Below are 15096 nucleotides of genomic sequence, written 5' to 3'. Positions count from 1 at the left end.
GAGCTGCTCCCAAATGTGGCAGCCATGAGCACCCCATGGCACAAACATACCTGTGAATTAACACTTACTATATTCACACACTACAAGTTAAATTTAAAACGTTCCTCTGCTGGTAAATAGCTCTTCACTCATGCCCAGCATAACCCCAGGGATTATTTGCAGAGGATACAGTAATTTGATTTGGGAATTATAGAATTACCAGGCTTAGGTGACACACAGTCCAGCCCTGGCCGTGTTCAGTAACAGCAGAATTTTGTCTGAAGAGCTAATGGTGTGGGAGTCCTCCCCGGGGCTGTCACGGCATGAGGATGACATCTCACTTGTGCCTCATACCACTGGTCCTCACTAGGGAGAGCTGTGTTGCTCCTCTTGCAGCTTAAATGGACAAAGGGAACTCGAGAGGTTCACTGGTGTGGGTGTTGTATTTGGGGCTTAATAGCCTGTTGTTTAATTTAGATTTAAGAAAAAAACTAAGTCACAATGAATCTGCCTGAGATGAGTCTCTATACAACCTGTCTGCCTTAGAAATTCCATTTTAGTGATGGAAGTTTTGTTTTTAATAATTGCCAAACTCCTGATACTTGGGCACTATTTTTTTACTCATTTTAATAGGTCTGAGGTTTAGACCACAGTTGACAGGGTAAGGCTCTGCGCCTGTTGTGGGTGAGCGTGCTGCTTGTGGAGACAGTAGAAGCTGAAAGTGTTCCCCTGAGAAAGGGATGCCATCGAGCTCGCAAAAGCAAATGCCACAACTTGCCCCCTTTAATTGCAGTCCAGCACACGAGACTCAGTTCACAAGCCCTTCCCCACCAGGAGTGGAAAGACACCCCAGATTTATGCTGTAATGCCTTTTCTTGGCACAAGTTATCACATCTCCATATATCTTCTTAATGAATTTAAAAGTAGTTTCTTCTAGTTTCACCTGAATTCAGCCAGGAACTGCCCTAAGCTCAAGGCCGTACTTCAGACAAGGTAAGAGCAGCCCAGTGTTTTCAACTCCAGAGAGTCTGGTTCAGTGGCAGCTGCACTATTTGGTGTTTTCTTAAGGGGTCACACAAAATAGCCAAGACGGCAGCACCTGGAGGGGCCACAGCAAGATCCAGAGCTGCTCCTCAGCAAGCCTAGTGCATGGATATGCTGGGAGGACAGTGGGGGAAAAAAGGGATTGGGAAAACGGCAGTTAGCCAGAGCCCAGAATTTATGAGATGAGGTTGTGGTTCCCGAGTGGGAGGCACCATCTTAACATTGCGAGTCTGTTCTATGGGGGCAAAAAAAGATCCACTCCCCATCCCATGGAGCCTGCCCACTCCCTCCTCCTCAGGTGGAGGCGACATTTGCATGGAGATGGTGCAGGGACCATGAGGTCCCTCCTGGGATAGACACAACCCCTCAGGCCCCCTGGGCCTATGTGCAGGGTACTAAATTTGGGCCATCATCTCCCTCCAACAACTTCAACAAGCACCAGCCCAGTTCCCAGACGTGTCCCAGCGTTTCTGCTTCCAGGCATCATTCGAGGCTTCCCATGGGGACCCCAGCTCACCTCTGGCTGCCGTGTTTGCGGGTTCAGAAACAGACACAGTGACCGCGGTGCAGAGCTGGGATACCTGCTCTCTGCAACGCTGCTGTGTGTGCTGGGACTGCGAGCACAGCCCTGTGGAGGCAGAAGCAGCTTCTTCCCCCTCCCACCCAAATTCTTCTGCTTTCATGACTTTTTTTCTCCCAGTTCAATGACTGCTGGCCTTTGTCTCGTGGTCTGGCAGAGCCTGGTGCCATACACACCAGCGACACAAAGAAATACATTGGCTTTTCTCCCTGAGCCTGCTATGAAAAGCCCACATTGTGTTTTATTGGGGAGAAGGAGACAGGCAGAAGGCTGAAGTGTTTTGCTCAGCCTCGGGCTCTGTAAAACCCTCTGTTTCTTTAAACACATTAGCCCAAAGCTCTAGCAAGGAAGTGGTGACCCTGAGCAAAGGAGCCCCAATGTTAAGGTCTCCTGTTCAAAGACCAGGACGGTGAATTTTAAAATAACAGAAGCAGCTCTTTGGGCAGCACTAAAAGCATAGCCGGCTCTCAGCCTCACATCATGCCCAGACCCTGGACGTTCACAGGCAGGCTGGGGATGACCCGGGCCAGGAGAGCGGTGTTTGCAAGCACAGGAGCCTGGACAAGGACCAGGGAAGTCACCTGGAGCTGCTCAGTAGCACAGGCAGGAAAGCGCAGAGGTTCCTGGTGCTCACACCGGATCCTGCTGCTCCTTCCCACCCTACCAGCAGATCATTCCAGATCATTCCCTGTAAAATACGGAAGTTGGAATGATTTGGGGTGAAATGGAGAAGGAGCAGGAAAGGGAATTTCAAGACTATCCAGGTTTTGATCTGCCAAATGCTAGTTATTCTGTTCCATTTTAAGAAAAGGTCACTTTCAATAATAACATCAGACAATGGTTTAATGAGGCTGAGCTAGGACCTCATCTCTGACTAGAAATGGTGTGCTTTGATGCATTTTTTTGGCTAATGACTGAGCTAAGATACCTACCAGATCAAATTGCTATTGACAGAGAAAAATAGTTTCTTTCCTACTGACAGAGAACCCTATTTATAGCCAGCTCCTAAGTGAATACAAATAACCTTGGAAAAAATGGAATACTGCAAGTTTGTTGACAAACTACCTGCATCCTAGAACCACCACTGCGGAAAAGCAAGATTCCTATCCCTGGCAGCACAACGAGAGCACAGGCAACCGCTGCAGTTTGCAATGCCATAAGTGCGAGAACTTCAGTGGTCAGGTCTACGTTTAGTCAACATCATCAAGCTTAACACTGGGGAAATTAATTTTTCCCAAACCCGTGTTTGAAGCTGTTACAAAAGCTTTCAAGAGCTCATATAAAGAAATGATCAATCTGGGCAGGTTTCTTTCACATCAATGTGTACAAAACTGTCAAGTAACATGGTAAGTGTTGTCTCAGTCATCACATCCACAGTAGCTTTGGGCAGCACAAGAACCACCAGGCACTATGTCTGCCCAGCAACCCAGTCTTGCCTCTTCAATAGGACATTTTTGAAGAGGTCCAGACCTCCACAGACCTTCCTGCCCCACAACTGTATGTAAAAGGCTCTTATACTCCTCACGTTTATCCACAGAGTTGACTTCGGTAATAATATGACACCTCTGGGCTAACATACTAACAAGTTAGTATTGCTAACTTGTTTTCTTGGCAAGTAGCAACCTGTTCCTAGTTGCACTGAATCCAAAATTCAACAAAGGCCTAAGACATAAAGCAATTATTGATCCTGCGCTGAAGTGAAAAAGGCATAAATGGAATCAGTACATCAGTAACAGCAGACAGCTTCAACATTGGCTCATTCTGGGAAACAGTGTGCCCAGGCAATGAAACACAGCAAAAAAATGGCTTTCTTCAGCATGTTCTCTGTTCATCAACCACCTGCTTGTACTGTGACACCAGGAGCAGCTTGGAGAAGAACAGTGCTCACTGCTCTTGCTCTTCCTCCTTTCCAGATCCCCCTTCTATGCTGGCAAGGGAGGCTGCAGTGGAAAGGGACATGTACAGCTCTCAGGTTTAAACAGAAATGCATTTAATGCCCATGGTGCTTGCTGGGGCTGGCAGAGAACTTATGAGCATCATCACCTGCGTGGCTGTGACATGGACAACAGGCACACACAGGCAGGAGGCTCCCCCACTCCCCAGAAAAGAGGCTGGTGTCACAGTTATGGGCTGGGTGACAGCCCTTTAGAACCCAAAACCACTCAACACAGCCTTCTGTGAGAGCAAGGCGCATTCCAGAACCTGGCACTGCCCCCTGGAAGCATCAGGGAGCAGCTGCTGCTGCCAGCTCTGCCCTTCAACCACAAGCTCAATACAACCACAACTCCCCCACACAGGGTCCCACTGCCCCCCAGACCGATGGGGTGGCAGAGACAAGGGAGCCAGACCCATCTCAGAGGTGCACAGCAAGGGAGGACAGGCCACAGGCACAAGCTGCTGTGATGGACATTCTCGTCACATGCAAAGAAACAGAATCACACAATGTCAGGGATTGGAAGGGACCTCAAAAGCTCATCCAGTGCAATCCCCCCATGGAGCAGGAACACCCAGATGAGGTTACACAGGAAGGTGTCCAGGCGGGTTGGAATGTCTGCAGAGGAGGAGACTCCACAACCCCCCTGGGCAGCCTGGGCCAGACTCTGGCACCCTCACTGGGAAGAAGTTTCTTCTCAAATTTAAGTGGAACCTCCTGTGTTCCAGTTTGTACCTATTGTCCCTTGTTCTATCATTGGTTGTCACTGAGAAGAGCCTGGCTCCATCCTCCTGACACTCACCCTTTCCACATTGATCACCATGAATGAGGTCACCCCTCAGTCTCCTCTTCTCCAAGCTCCAGAGCCCCAGCTCCCTCAGCCTTTCCTCACACGGGAGATGCTCCACTCCCTTCAGCATCTTTGTTGCCCTGCGCTGGACTCTCTCCAGCAGTTCCCTGTCCTTCTGGAACTGAGGGGCCACAACTGGACACAATATTCCAGATACAGTCTCAACACCTCTGCCCCAGAGGGTGCTGCAGCCCTGGGTCAGAGCCCACAGGGACGGGGCCTCCACCACTCCCACGCACCTGGCTCTGGCTGTGGGGTGCCGGGGCAGATGTTGGGGCCCCCAGCCCAGCCCTGACTGCGCCTGTCCAGTCACAACTCACAATTAATTGCCTTTACTGTGGACGAGAGCGGCAGCACAAGCGATGCCGCCAGGCCGGCTCTCCTGCTGACTGCCCAGTTATTTTTTTCGCACAATGATGCTTTCTCCTCAATGGCTCCCACGGCCGTGGGCTGGCAGGGAGTCAATGCATCCCTGTGTGTTGGCTGCGCAGCGCGGGCCCCGTGCCCGGCTCCAGACACCCCCGCCTCCGGCTGCCATTGGCAGGGTGAGCACTGCAGCACGGCCTGGGGCTCTCCGCCCCCGGGAATAAGAAGCCAGAGAGACCCTGGAGCGCCTGGCCACATCGCATTGCTGTGCCGCAGCCACATCGCATTGCTGTGCCGCAGCCCCGCTGCCAGCAGGAAGGTGAGAGGGGCCAGGGATGCTGGGGCAGGCGCTTGGTTGCGGGAGAGCTGGCATGGGGGCACTGTGGCAGCTCCGAGCTCTGCCACAACAGCACAGGCCAGCGGGGAGCGAAACGTCCCGCAGCCTTGCGAGGGGGAAGCCGGCAGCGGCGCCGGCAGCCAGCTCAGCCTGGTGCAGGCAGAGCACAGGCGTGCGAACGGCTATTAGGATGCATGCATGAAATACTTCAGGAATATTTCCTACCTGACTGGAACCAGTTTTGCAGTTCTGACACCGACTGCTGCATGGAGGAAGGTGTCAACTTGAGAGGCTGTAGGATGCGATTCAGTGCCTTCAACACCGGCCTTTGTGGTGGTGAAACAGGAGTCAGGCTGCAGGGCAGGAGATGTTTATCTGTGGGGTATGAATTAACCAAGTGCCACATAATAAGGCTTTTTTTTGTTCCCCCCAGCATCACTGCATTCAACAGCTTTTGGGAAGGTGGTTTTGCATCTCCCCCTTCTTGGTCAGAGCCTCTTTGGTTTGTTTGTTTGTGAAATCTGCAGCAAATGCTGCAATCCCGATTATTAACACGCCCTAGATGGTCTCCAGACCAAGCGCGGGAGGAGGGAGGGTAAGATGTGCTGATTTTGCCCTGCTGGCACACATCAAAACTGGTTCCTGTCTGGGTGGAGACAGGCCTGCAGGCAAGAACGGCAGAGGCGAGAGTGCCTATGACTGAGGGCACAGCAAAACCTTTCTGAAGCTCCGTGTGCAGAAATGAATCCCCCTCCAGCCTCTCTCCCAAGCAAGGAGAACAGAGCCATGGGTTAAGCAGTGGGAGCCAAAGAGGTGAAGTCACAACATATCACCTGCTGTCCAGCTCTACGCATGCAGAAAACACAGGAACACCTTGTGGGAAGCCACCAGGGCTTTGCAGCCTCTCTTCTCTTTTCCTCTCCTACGCTCTGCCCACAGAGAGACCCAAGGTGCCAAACTCACATGCCAGTCCCAGGGGATGTGTCGGCTTCTGGTACGCGCCAGTCCTGTACTGGGCACTCCCCACATTGTTGCTCTCCTCTCCTTGAGAGCTCCTGCAGGCAGAGCCAAGGTCTCTCAGGAGCTTCCTCCCTGAAGCGAGAGCTGCTCGCGGTGCTTTTCAGCAGCATGTTTTCTGTGCAGGGTCTAATATTCCTGATGCATGGGGGGAGCCCCAGGGCGGTTGCACTTGCAAAGCAAAAGGCATCACTGGAGCTTGCACAGGCTAATGCACCCATCACTCCCTCTGAACTCAGGGCCACGCTGTGACCATGTCTGAGCTGGAGAAGGCCATGATCGCCATCATTGATGCCTTTCACCAGTACTCAGGGAAGGAGGGGGACAAGCACAAGCTGAAGAAATCAGAACTGAAGGAACTCATTAACAATGAGTTGACCCATTTTCTTGGCGTAAGTATTGTCCCCGTGCAGCATGCCTGGCTGGGCTCAAGGAGCTGTGTCGAGCAGATGTTGGGCTCTGCTAACTCCATCATTCCCCACGGGAACCAAGTGCAGGTGAAGGGATTTATCCATGCAGCAGTGGCTTAAACACTTTGCTCCAGCTCTGCAGGAGCACCAGGTGGAAGGACAAAGGCAACAGCCTGTGTTGGAAGCTGGGTTTGGGGTTGGATACTGGGCAAATGTCCTTCCCTGGGAAGGTGTGACAGCCTCACCCCAAGGGGCTCAAGATCTCCCTTCCCTGCACGCAGCTGTGGCTGTGGATCCCGCTTCAGGAGGACCACTGTTGTGTGGATGCTGCTGCAGGCACAGGTGGTGTCCCAACACAGATGGCAAACAGCCACGAGCTATTTTCACTGTGTGTGAGCAGAGGTTTGGCAGCGAGGACACCCAAGACGTGAGGACATGTTGCAGCCTGGGCCTCGCTCTGACCCCCCCGGCTTTGGCTGCCTGTTTCTATTCCTTCAGGAGATCAAAGACCAGGAGACTGTGGACAAAGTCATGGAGGCGCTGGACAGCGATGGAGACGCAGAGTGTGACTTCCAGGAATTTGTAGCCTTCATTGCCATGGTCACCGCTGCTTGCCATGAGTTCTTTGAGCATGAGTGAGCTGCTGGGAAGCAGGTGAGCACCTCCTGCTCATGCTGGAGAGATGCAGAGCAGCGTTGCTCCTCCGGGAAAAAGACTGGGTGCGATTAGGGGCTCCTTGGAGTTAAACTTGTGCTAGATTTTAAGCAGCTTATTAAGTTCTGCAGCTTTGTGAACAAGAAACACCTGCACGGCTCAGAAAAGCTGATGTGGTGTCAAACGCCTTGTCTCACGCTCCTTCCCTGCTGCTCTGTGCAAGGGATGTGCACGGCGCTGGAGGCAGGCAGACGCTGTGATCAACGCTTGCTTGCAAAGGGAAAAGGGAAGGTCAAAGGCTGAAGGAGGTGATGCAGAGGGGCTGGTTACAGGAGCCTGGTTCTGAGCCCACTGGGCTGAATGGAAAGTCTCCCGTTGATCCCCATGAGCTCTGACCGCCCTGTGCATGGTACTAACCCAGGTGGCACAGTCTCTGTCCCATCACAGGGGCTCAGCAGAGCTCATGCATTTCTTGGCAAATTGAGACACCCTAGGCTTGAAAGGCAAAGCATAACCATCTAACAGCCCAGGCTTTTCTCTTGTTGATGAATCCTCCTGCTTTTAGCAGCCTGTAGAACTGGAAGCAACAGTGTATGAGTCTCTTGGGCTGGGGACAGCTTCTGGGCCGAGGATGTGCCTGGGCAAGGTCTCCAGGCTCAGCACAAGGGAAGGGGGGATCCACCCGGTGTGATCACAGTGCGTTAACACAGACCAGGCACAGCCTCCAGAGTGTGTGGAAACGGTGAGAATAAAATGTTGTTTTGGTCTCTAGGCCATAATTGGTCTCTGGTGAAAAATGTGTCCTTTTGTCCTGTGCTGTGTGCAGCTGCCCTGCACTGTTGGGGGAAGGCTGGAGGATGCAGCTATGGCTCATGCCCCGGCGTTTCTCGTTGGCCAGCTACAGTGATGCCAGGGTGGAGATGAAGGGTTGATGCCCAAACAGCTCAAGGCTGTTGCCACCACCACGCTCTGCCTGGTTGTCCAAACTGGGAGAGGTACCTGCGAGGCCAAAGAAGTGCAATGCACCGCTGTGGGACGGCTGCTGCTGTGCAGGATGTGGCTGCTGCTGCCAGGGTCTTGCAGGGGCTTGCGCTGGTGAGCGTTTGCAAAGCCAAAATGAAACCCAGGACAACTTCCCTGAAGCTTGTGCTCCTGTCTGTTTCAGTCTGCACTTGCCATCCAGCTCAGCAGTACCTGTGAGTGAGGCATTCAGGGCTAGCAACATCTATAGTGACAAATTCATGACAAAGATGCCCAACATGTTGTTGTTTTTACCTCATTCCACATTTCTTAATGATTTCACGTGCAAAATGATGTCTTCAGACTTGCTATTCTCACCTGCATCCCCTGAGTTGTGAAACAGGACACTCAGGCAGAGACATGCATAGAAGACAACAACTTGTATGCCATCCAGAACTACAAAAGCAGTTTTGCCATCCCAGGGTAGTGCTCATTTGTTGAGAACAACTTTTGCATTCAAGTTACTTCCACCACATTTTTAACATCCTCATCAGTTCTTGCTTAGTTCAACTGTTTCCAACACTTTTACAGACCCGAGGCAGCGTGTGAGGACAATGAATGGGGACACTGTCTGTCCCAGAGCATCCCCAGGTTGGGCAGGGTAGACAGGATTCTCACAAAATTCTCTCTCGAGTGGAACAGAGTTCAGCAGAGGTGTCTGATGCTGCAGCACACGGGGCTGCAGGTGAGGCTGTGTGGCAGGTCTCCACGTGCCCTGTGCCTCACTGACCAGCAGTACTCACACGGACAAGGAATCCATCCCCAAGACCGAGTCTTTCCAGCAGCTCTGTACAGCATCGCAGCAGCAAAGAGCTGCAGGTGTAACATGCGGCTCGAATACCCACAGAGCTGGTGACACATGAAGAAGGCCGTCCTGTCCCTTGGCGAGCAACGGGAGCAAGAGCAGGGAGTGACACAATGTGATTGTGCATGTTTCTGGCAGAAAGGCTGATCCTAACTTAGCAACACCACTGCTGGGAATTCACAGAGGCTCTACCTGGCACAGGAAAAGGTTCAGCAGAGCTAGTGCCTCCTGTCACAGAATCACAGAATGTCAGGGATTGGAAGTGACCTCAAAAGCTCATCCAGTGCAATCCGCTCGTCAGAGCAGGAACACCCAGATGAGGTTACACAGGAAGGTGTCCAGGCGGGTTGGAATGTCTGCACAGAAGGAGACTCCACAACCCCCCTGGGCAGCCTGGGCCAGGCTCTGGCACCCTCACTGAGAAGAAGTTTCTTCTCAAATTTAAGTGGAACCTCTTGTGTTCCAGTTTGAACCCATCACCCCTTGTCCTATCACTGGCTGTCACCGAGAAGAGCCTGGCTCCATCCTCCTGACACTCACCCTTTATATATCTGTAAACATTAATGAGGTCACCCCTCAGTCTCCCCTTCTCCAGCTCCAGAGCCCCAGCTCCCTCAGCCTTTCCTCACACGGGAGATGCTCCACTCCCTTCAGCATCTTTGTTGCCCTGCACTGGACTCTCACCAGCAGTTCCCTGTCCTTCTGGAACTGAGAGGCTGTGTAACTGAACTTGAACTGAGCCGGTGTGTACCTGATGTTGCGGCCACCCCTTTCCGCTCTGTGAGGGGTGGCACAGCCCACTCTGCCCGCCTTTTCCCCCTTGAGCTGAGCCGGCAGGCACCACAGGCTTTGCTGTGTGAAATAAGCAGCACCATGCAGAGGTGAGGGATGTTGAACCCCCCCCAGGTGCATGTGGGGAGGACCCACTGCAGGCTGGGTGAGGGAGGAAAGCCAGAGCCCAGAGAACATTTCACTTTGAGTAATGAAAACAGGCAATTCAGGAACATCCAGGCTTTGAGGACGTGCAATTGCTTTAGCTGTAACGCAACTGCAATGAAATTTTTCAGAAGTCTTTAGGCATTAAACTGTCCGAACCACAGGCAAAAAACTCTGTACTGCAGACAAGCTAAATCTCTGATCTAACAGCCTACGTTTCGACATTCAGCGAGTCAGATTTTCAAGAGCTGTTTTGAAATGTTTAATGTGCTTTTTGTTTTAGATTTACTTTACAAGGCAACTCGTCTCACTGTCATCAATATCCCAATACAAAAATCTTACAATGCTTTATTTGCTAAAAAACTACAACATGAAAACTGGGGTTAGGTAGTTCTTTCCTTTTGCCAGCTGTTTTGTTACGAGGAGCGTCCCACAGTCCACTGCTGGAGGTTGCTGTACTTAATAAGTTACACAAGTTCTGTACATAATTACAGTCAGAGTATGCAGCTGTATGATACACCACAGGCAAACACCATCAGGGCAAAGAACGACTATACATGAAAGCTTTTTGTTGAAGATTTTACACTTTATTTGACCAAGAGTCAATCTGATGTATCAGGAGACTGACACCCATCTTTCTTAGGCACTGACCCAGGCAGAATCGCCTTGCAGAAAAACCTGACTCTTTTGCCAAACTCACTCATTATTAAAAAATTTGCATGTATCTCAAAGTCTTTAACAACTCTATAAAAATAATTATTTGCTAGTCTCGTGCTTACCTTCAAATACAGGAAGTATTTCTGTAACTTCACATTCTCTTTCTCTATTAGGTTCACTGCAGAATTAGATCAGGCAGAAACTTCAAAACCTTCATTAGTCGCGTGTGACTCAACCGACTGGATATTTCAGCTTGAACAAAAAAGTCTGTCTAAATACAACTCTAAAAGAAACGAAAGTTTGTACCACAGCAGATCAAGCTAACTAACACTGAACATCTTCGCCATGGTGGGAAATTAAAAATCAAATCACTATCGTAAGTTTTAGCACAGGATATTCAGGGAAAACATATTGTAAGACCATGCTTTGTAAACATTTCTACAAACCATTCAGAGACTATTGGCTTTGGAATGAATTTTCAAATACTTGGCGTTACGGAGGGCAGTAATTAACAGCTAAAGCTATGAAAACAAGCAACTTTAACATGAAGTTACAACAGCAAGAGCAGTGAAGGCTCCTGCATCAAGTAGTTAAAACTGGATATTAACTTATATTTTATTATAAAGTTTATAGCATTACAGAGTCCAGCATGGCACAATAAGTAACCTTGTTACAGTTGCAGTATTTGTTTTCGCTCGGTACAAAAAAGCTGAACAGCAGCATAATTGTTGTTATATTGACTCTGGGATTGGAACGAATTTTGTTTCTTCTGAATAGGGATGAGTCAGTGATTTAAAATAAAAAGGCTGCATTTTAAAATCTCAAGTATGTGCAAAATTCTTTTTCAGTACAGTAGAGAGTATGGTAGAGATGTGTGCAATCTTGAAAGTATGTCCCAACCCAGATACTGCCAACATATTGCAAACAATCACATGGAGAGTGAACTCCAAATGGTTACTCACGACTTTCCAGGAGTCCTCCTCACAGCTGGTGTCCTCTCCCCACCCCGCTTTATGTCCTTTTACGCAGTGCATCAAGTACTGACATTCATAGTTATTGTAGAAAAACATTGGTCCATGAGAGTTCTAAGAAGCTTCCTTCAGGAATTCTAGTAAACTCTTCATCCTAAGACAGCTAAACTGTTACAATGGATTTATGAAAGCAAATGCAATCGGAGAGATGAAGGTCTGTGAAGAATTAGTATCTCCATTTTCCTAAGGTCTTCAACAGCTTTTTAAAAAACGGATTCCAATGTTATTATTTGGAAAGTCCCTTGATTTTGGTGCTTTAGCCTTGATGTGATTTTCAGTTTTCACATGTTGTAGGCAACATAAATAGGATCCAACTGGTCAGCCAAAAACCCGTCTCTCAAGTGCATCCGTTGTTTCTCACCACGGGAATTGATAGGAATAACACCGGGGTCCACAATGACAACAACGCCTACTATGAGATAATGCTCTTCCAGAACCACGTTTGTTACCAGCGCGACCAGGTCCAACGCTTCTTGTTCTGAGCCTTCCAACTCCACAACCACCACCAGCAAGTTGGTCCATGTAAACACAGCACTGTTGGCATGATACAAATATTAGTGGTGAGAAAAAAAATACATAGTCAAAGGAAGGCAGTTATCAAAGAGAGGCTCACTGGACATAAATTTTGTAAGAACTTGAACAATACAATAAATAAGAACAAGTGATATAACAGTAATGTGAAAAAAATTTGTAAATCAAGAGGTATTGAAGCTGTAACTTCTTGGAATATTCTCTGCCACTTAATTTTAATTGTACATGTACAAAATATAAAAGGTCTTTTTCTCTCTTACACGTACAAAATAATGTATTTAAAAGTCCTTCATACTTATGTACTAAAATGGGAACCATTAAGATTTCACATTCAGTGTGTGTGTACTTGGTACTAATGTACTTGTGTAAATCTTCAGAGATTGCTGAAGGAAAGACAAGACCTCCCAAAGCTTACACATCAACACTACTGCTTTGAGACTGAAGAGGACCTGCAGCCACATGGCACACATCATCCATCAGCACCAAATGAGAATCGTACGTGTTGGAAGATGTCATTCAAGAAATCTTTGAGATGTGTTTACCACATCCAAGCGTGTACATTCTGATGCTGCCAGGGAAGTCAACAACCCAGTGTGCAAGTCCTGTTCACGCCCTGTCCGCCCCAGTCTTTCAGACTATGAAGATCAAATTGTGACAAAGGTGTGGGTTGCTTTTTTATTTTGAGCAATGGAAGCAAGGGAAAGATAGGTGTTATATTTCAGTTACTCTCACCGCAGTAGTTTCTAAGCAAAGTTTTGGTGAGTTCACTCTCACAGCAAGCTCTCAGTCTAGCATGCTGTTCCACAGAGTTTGACTTCTGCTGCTTTAGATGAAACAAAAGGATACAGAAAAGTAATGCTGAGGCTCTTACCATTCTGCAATGCTCTTATGTGCTCTTATTACAGAGGTCTCTATATCGATGGGATGGTACCTCATTCCTCGGAGCTCCAGTGTTTCATCCAAAGAACCTACCACGTACAGGGCGTCGTGCCGCTCTGCAACACAGCACAGACATTTAAAACATTGTCAGGTCTACAGAACAAACGTGGTCATTCGTACGTGCTTATCCCTGACATTCTAGGATGTTCCTGGTGCTTCCTAGGATGAGTCATCCATAATACACACCAAGCCCTACCATTTGGAGAAAAGAGAATAAAGGGGTCATGTAGCACTTCTGCCTATTGATTGAAAGCAAATGAAACCAGACTAAAAACAATTTCTGGGTCATCCAGTTCTGCCCCTTCTCTCACATAATGTAATCTCAGTTCATAAACCAAATCAAAAACCATTGTGAAAGCATCTTTTTGTCCCACATTCTTACAAGAGGATCTCTCTGATCGATATGAACACTTTTCCAATTTCCAAATTTAACTTTTTCTTTACCTCCTTTTTAAAATGAGCTTATACCTACTTGTCCTCAAGCCAGCAATATTCTTCTCAGCTTCTTAAGTTCCCCACAGTTAATTCAGCGAGAACAACTCTATCCCTTCTTCAGCCTTAGCTTCGCTAGGTTAACTAAGTTAGTGCTTCTAACAAATAGGCTCATATTATTTTGTCGAAGTGGAAGTAAAGGAAGATTAAAATGATTTCTACATCTGTCAAAAGGGCATTATCGTTATGAATTTCTGATTTTGCACAATTACCCAGTATCATTATAATGAATGAATATGCACAGAGTAACAATTCGGGTTACATTCAGCACTTTTCTCTAACAGTTAAAGTCAGGATAACTCACAGGACAGCGTACTTTTCGCTAGCCCAAGGCATTTCAAACTCACGCTTCTGTAGGTCCATTTGTTTTCTCTCACCTCCACTAGCATCAGTGAGTTCTGTTCTGCGCAGAAAGCCGAGGTACCCGGTCCGAGCCCATATGGTCTGAGTGTCTCCAAAACTCAAGCGAGCAGTAAAGTGATCAGCGTGCAGTGCTTCTTCTCCATACACTGTGTAGTAACCAGTAGCATTGTGCGGACTACTCACCCATATCTAGGGGATAAAGAAAAAAAACAAAAACAACAATGAAAGGGAATCATTCCCATATAATCACAGGTTATTTTGCCAGACCCAGGCAGCATCATTTATTGATTTAAAAGATCTGTTCTACTGACAATTTTGTTGCTCCTAAAATGCCTGTTAACCTGCAATCTTCTATTAGTTGAGCATCTTCATATATACAAACCCAGATGTATATAAAACAAAGATTAAACCAAACAGCAAATTACCTCATTACTACTGTCCACTGATGGGAGCACAAGAAATCTTCACTGCCTCTTGTAGATGCCAGTCAGACAGAGACTAATCAACTTGTAATCCCCTGGTACTGGCATGCAGTAGTTGGTCAGAGGGGGGAAACCACGCAGACACACATACAAGTACGTAAACAGCTCCAGCTCTCTGCAGAGTTCATTCACTTCCCACATTATGTGTTTGTTCCACTAAGGGACAGGCATTTGTCTAACATGATTTATTTATATATTAAATCACTGATGATAAAGTGCAACAGCATCAAAGCTTTACCTCTCCTAAATGCGAGTCTCCCAGAGGTCCCTTGGTTTCAGTGTGTGCTATTATGACCTTTACCCCTGGAAGAATCTTGAATAAGAAGCAAACAGAAGTTAAGAGAACTTGAATTCATCAAAAGAAAAGTTAATAACGCAGAGCCACAAAAGTAAGCATTCTATGCAATTTTTCCCCTTCTACTCCTCTCTGCACCGCAGATACCAACCACTTCTTCCCACCAAGCTGCTTAATCATTTAAACTCTAAGTAGCTATTTTGCAGCTTCAGGGTTGAAGCCTGTTTCACATCTGAAAAATGCCTTCATGTGAAGGTCTCTGATTTCTTCAGTTGTAGCAACATATCCTAGTGCTTCACTTCATGCACCTGGCTCCATTTTAACTAGCTGTTTGTTTTATGATCTCTCTAGTGGCTCTCCTAGATATACTGTGAC

At 48.0% G+C, this 15096-nt stretch overlaps 2 protein-coding genes across 10 annotated transcripts in view; one reads left to right on the top strand and one right to left on the bottom strand.

Annotated features, from left to right (window-relative positions):
• The first annotated feature begins 4885 nt into the window (after window positions 1–4885).
• On the top strand, window positions 4886–15091 carry S100B (S100 calcium binding protein B). 3 transcript variants are annotated; one of them, XM_065069416.1, is made up of 4 exons: window positions 4886–5071; window positions 6346–6498; window positions 7015–7170; window positions 15073–15091. In XM_065069416.1, the coding sequence occupies exons 2-3, from the start codon at window positions 6361–6363 to the stop codon at window positions 7153–7155; spliced, it is 279 nt and encodes a 92-aa protein (XP_064925488.1). In that variant the 5' UTR covers window positions 4886–5071; window positions 6346–6360; the 3' UTR covers window positions 7156–7170; window positions 15073–15091. The 3 variants fall into 3 exon arrangements, with proteins under 3 accessions (XP_064925488.1, XP_005504056.1, XP_064925487.1); XM_005503999.3 differs by lacking the exon at window positions 15073–15091 and adding an exon at window positions 10762–10999 and having other exon boundaries at window positions 4912–5071; XM_065069415.1 differs by lacking the exon at window positions 15073–15091 and having other exon boundaries at window positions 4912–5071; window positions 7015–7955.
• DIP2A (disco interacting protein 2 homolog A) overlaps window positions 10170–15096 on the bottom strand; it is a 106092-nt gene continuing 101165 nt past the window's right edge. For all 7 annotated transcript variants that reach the window (XM_065069390.1, XM_065069388.1, XM_065069391.1 and 4 more), the window contains 4 exons: window positions 14665–14739; window positions 13959–14133; window positions 13022–13145; window positions 10170–12153 (listed from right to left, as the gene is read on the bottom strand). In XM_065069390.1, the coding sequence (XP_064925462.1) occupies window positions 11901–12153; window positions 13022–13145; window positions 13959–14133; window positions 14665–14739 (627 nt within the window). In that variant the 3' untranslated portion in view covers window positions 10170–11900. The remainder of the gene's footprint in view (window positions 12154–13021; window positions 13146–13958; window positions 14134–14664; window positions 14740–15096) is intronic.

Source organism: Columba livia, chromosome 7 (assembly GCF_036013475.1).
Source record: "Columba livia isolate bColLiv1 breed racing homer chromosome 7, bColLiv1.pat.W.v2, whole genome shotgun sequence".
NCBI lineage: Eukaryota > Metazoa > Chordata > Aves > Columbiformes > Columbidae > Columba > Columba livia.
Note: the sequence above shows the minus strand (reverse complement) of the source record. Positions and strands in the feature narration are given on the sequence as shown.

What these genes read in the sequence shown, in the direction of transcription:
- S100B (XM_065069416.1), top strand. Translation starts at nt 6,361, where the DNA reads ATGTCTGAGCTGGAGAAGGCCATGATCGCCATCATTGATGCCTTTCAC. An exon ending in AGTTGACCCATTTTCTTGGC is followed by an intron (nt 6,499 to 7,014) that starts GTAAGTATTGTC and finishes CTATTCCTTCAG; the next exon opens with GAGATCAAAGACCAGGAGAC.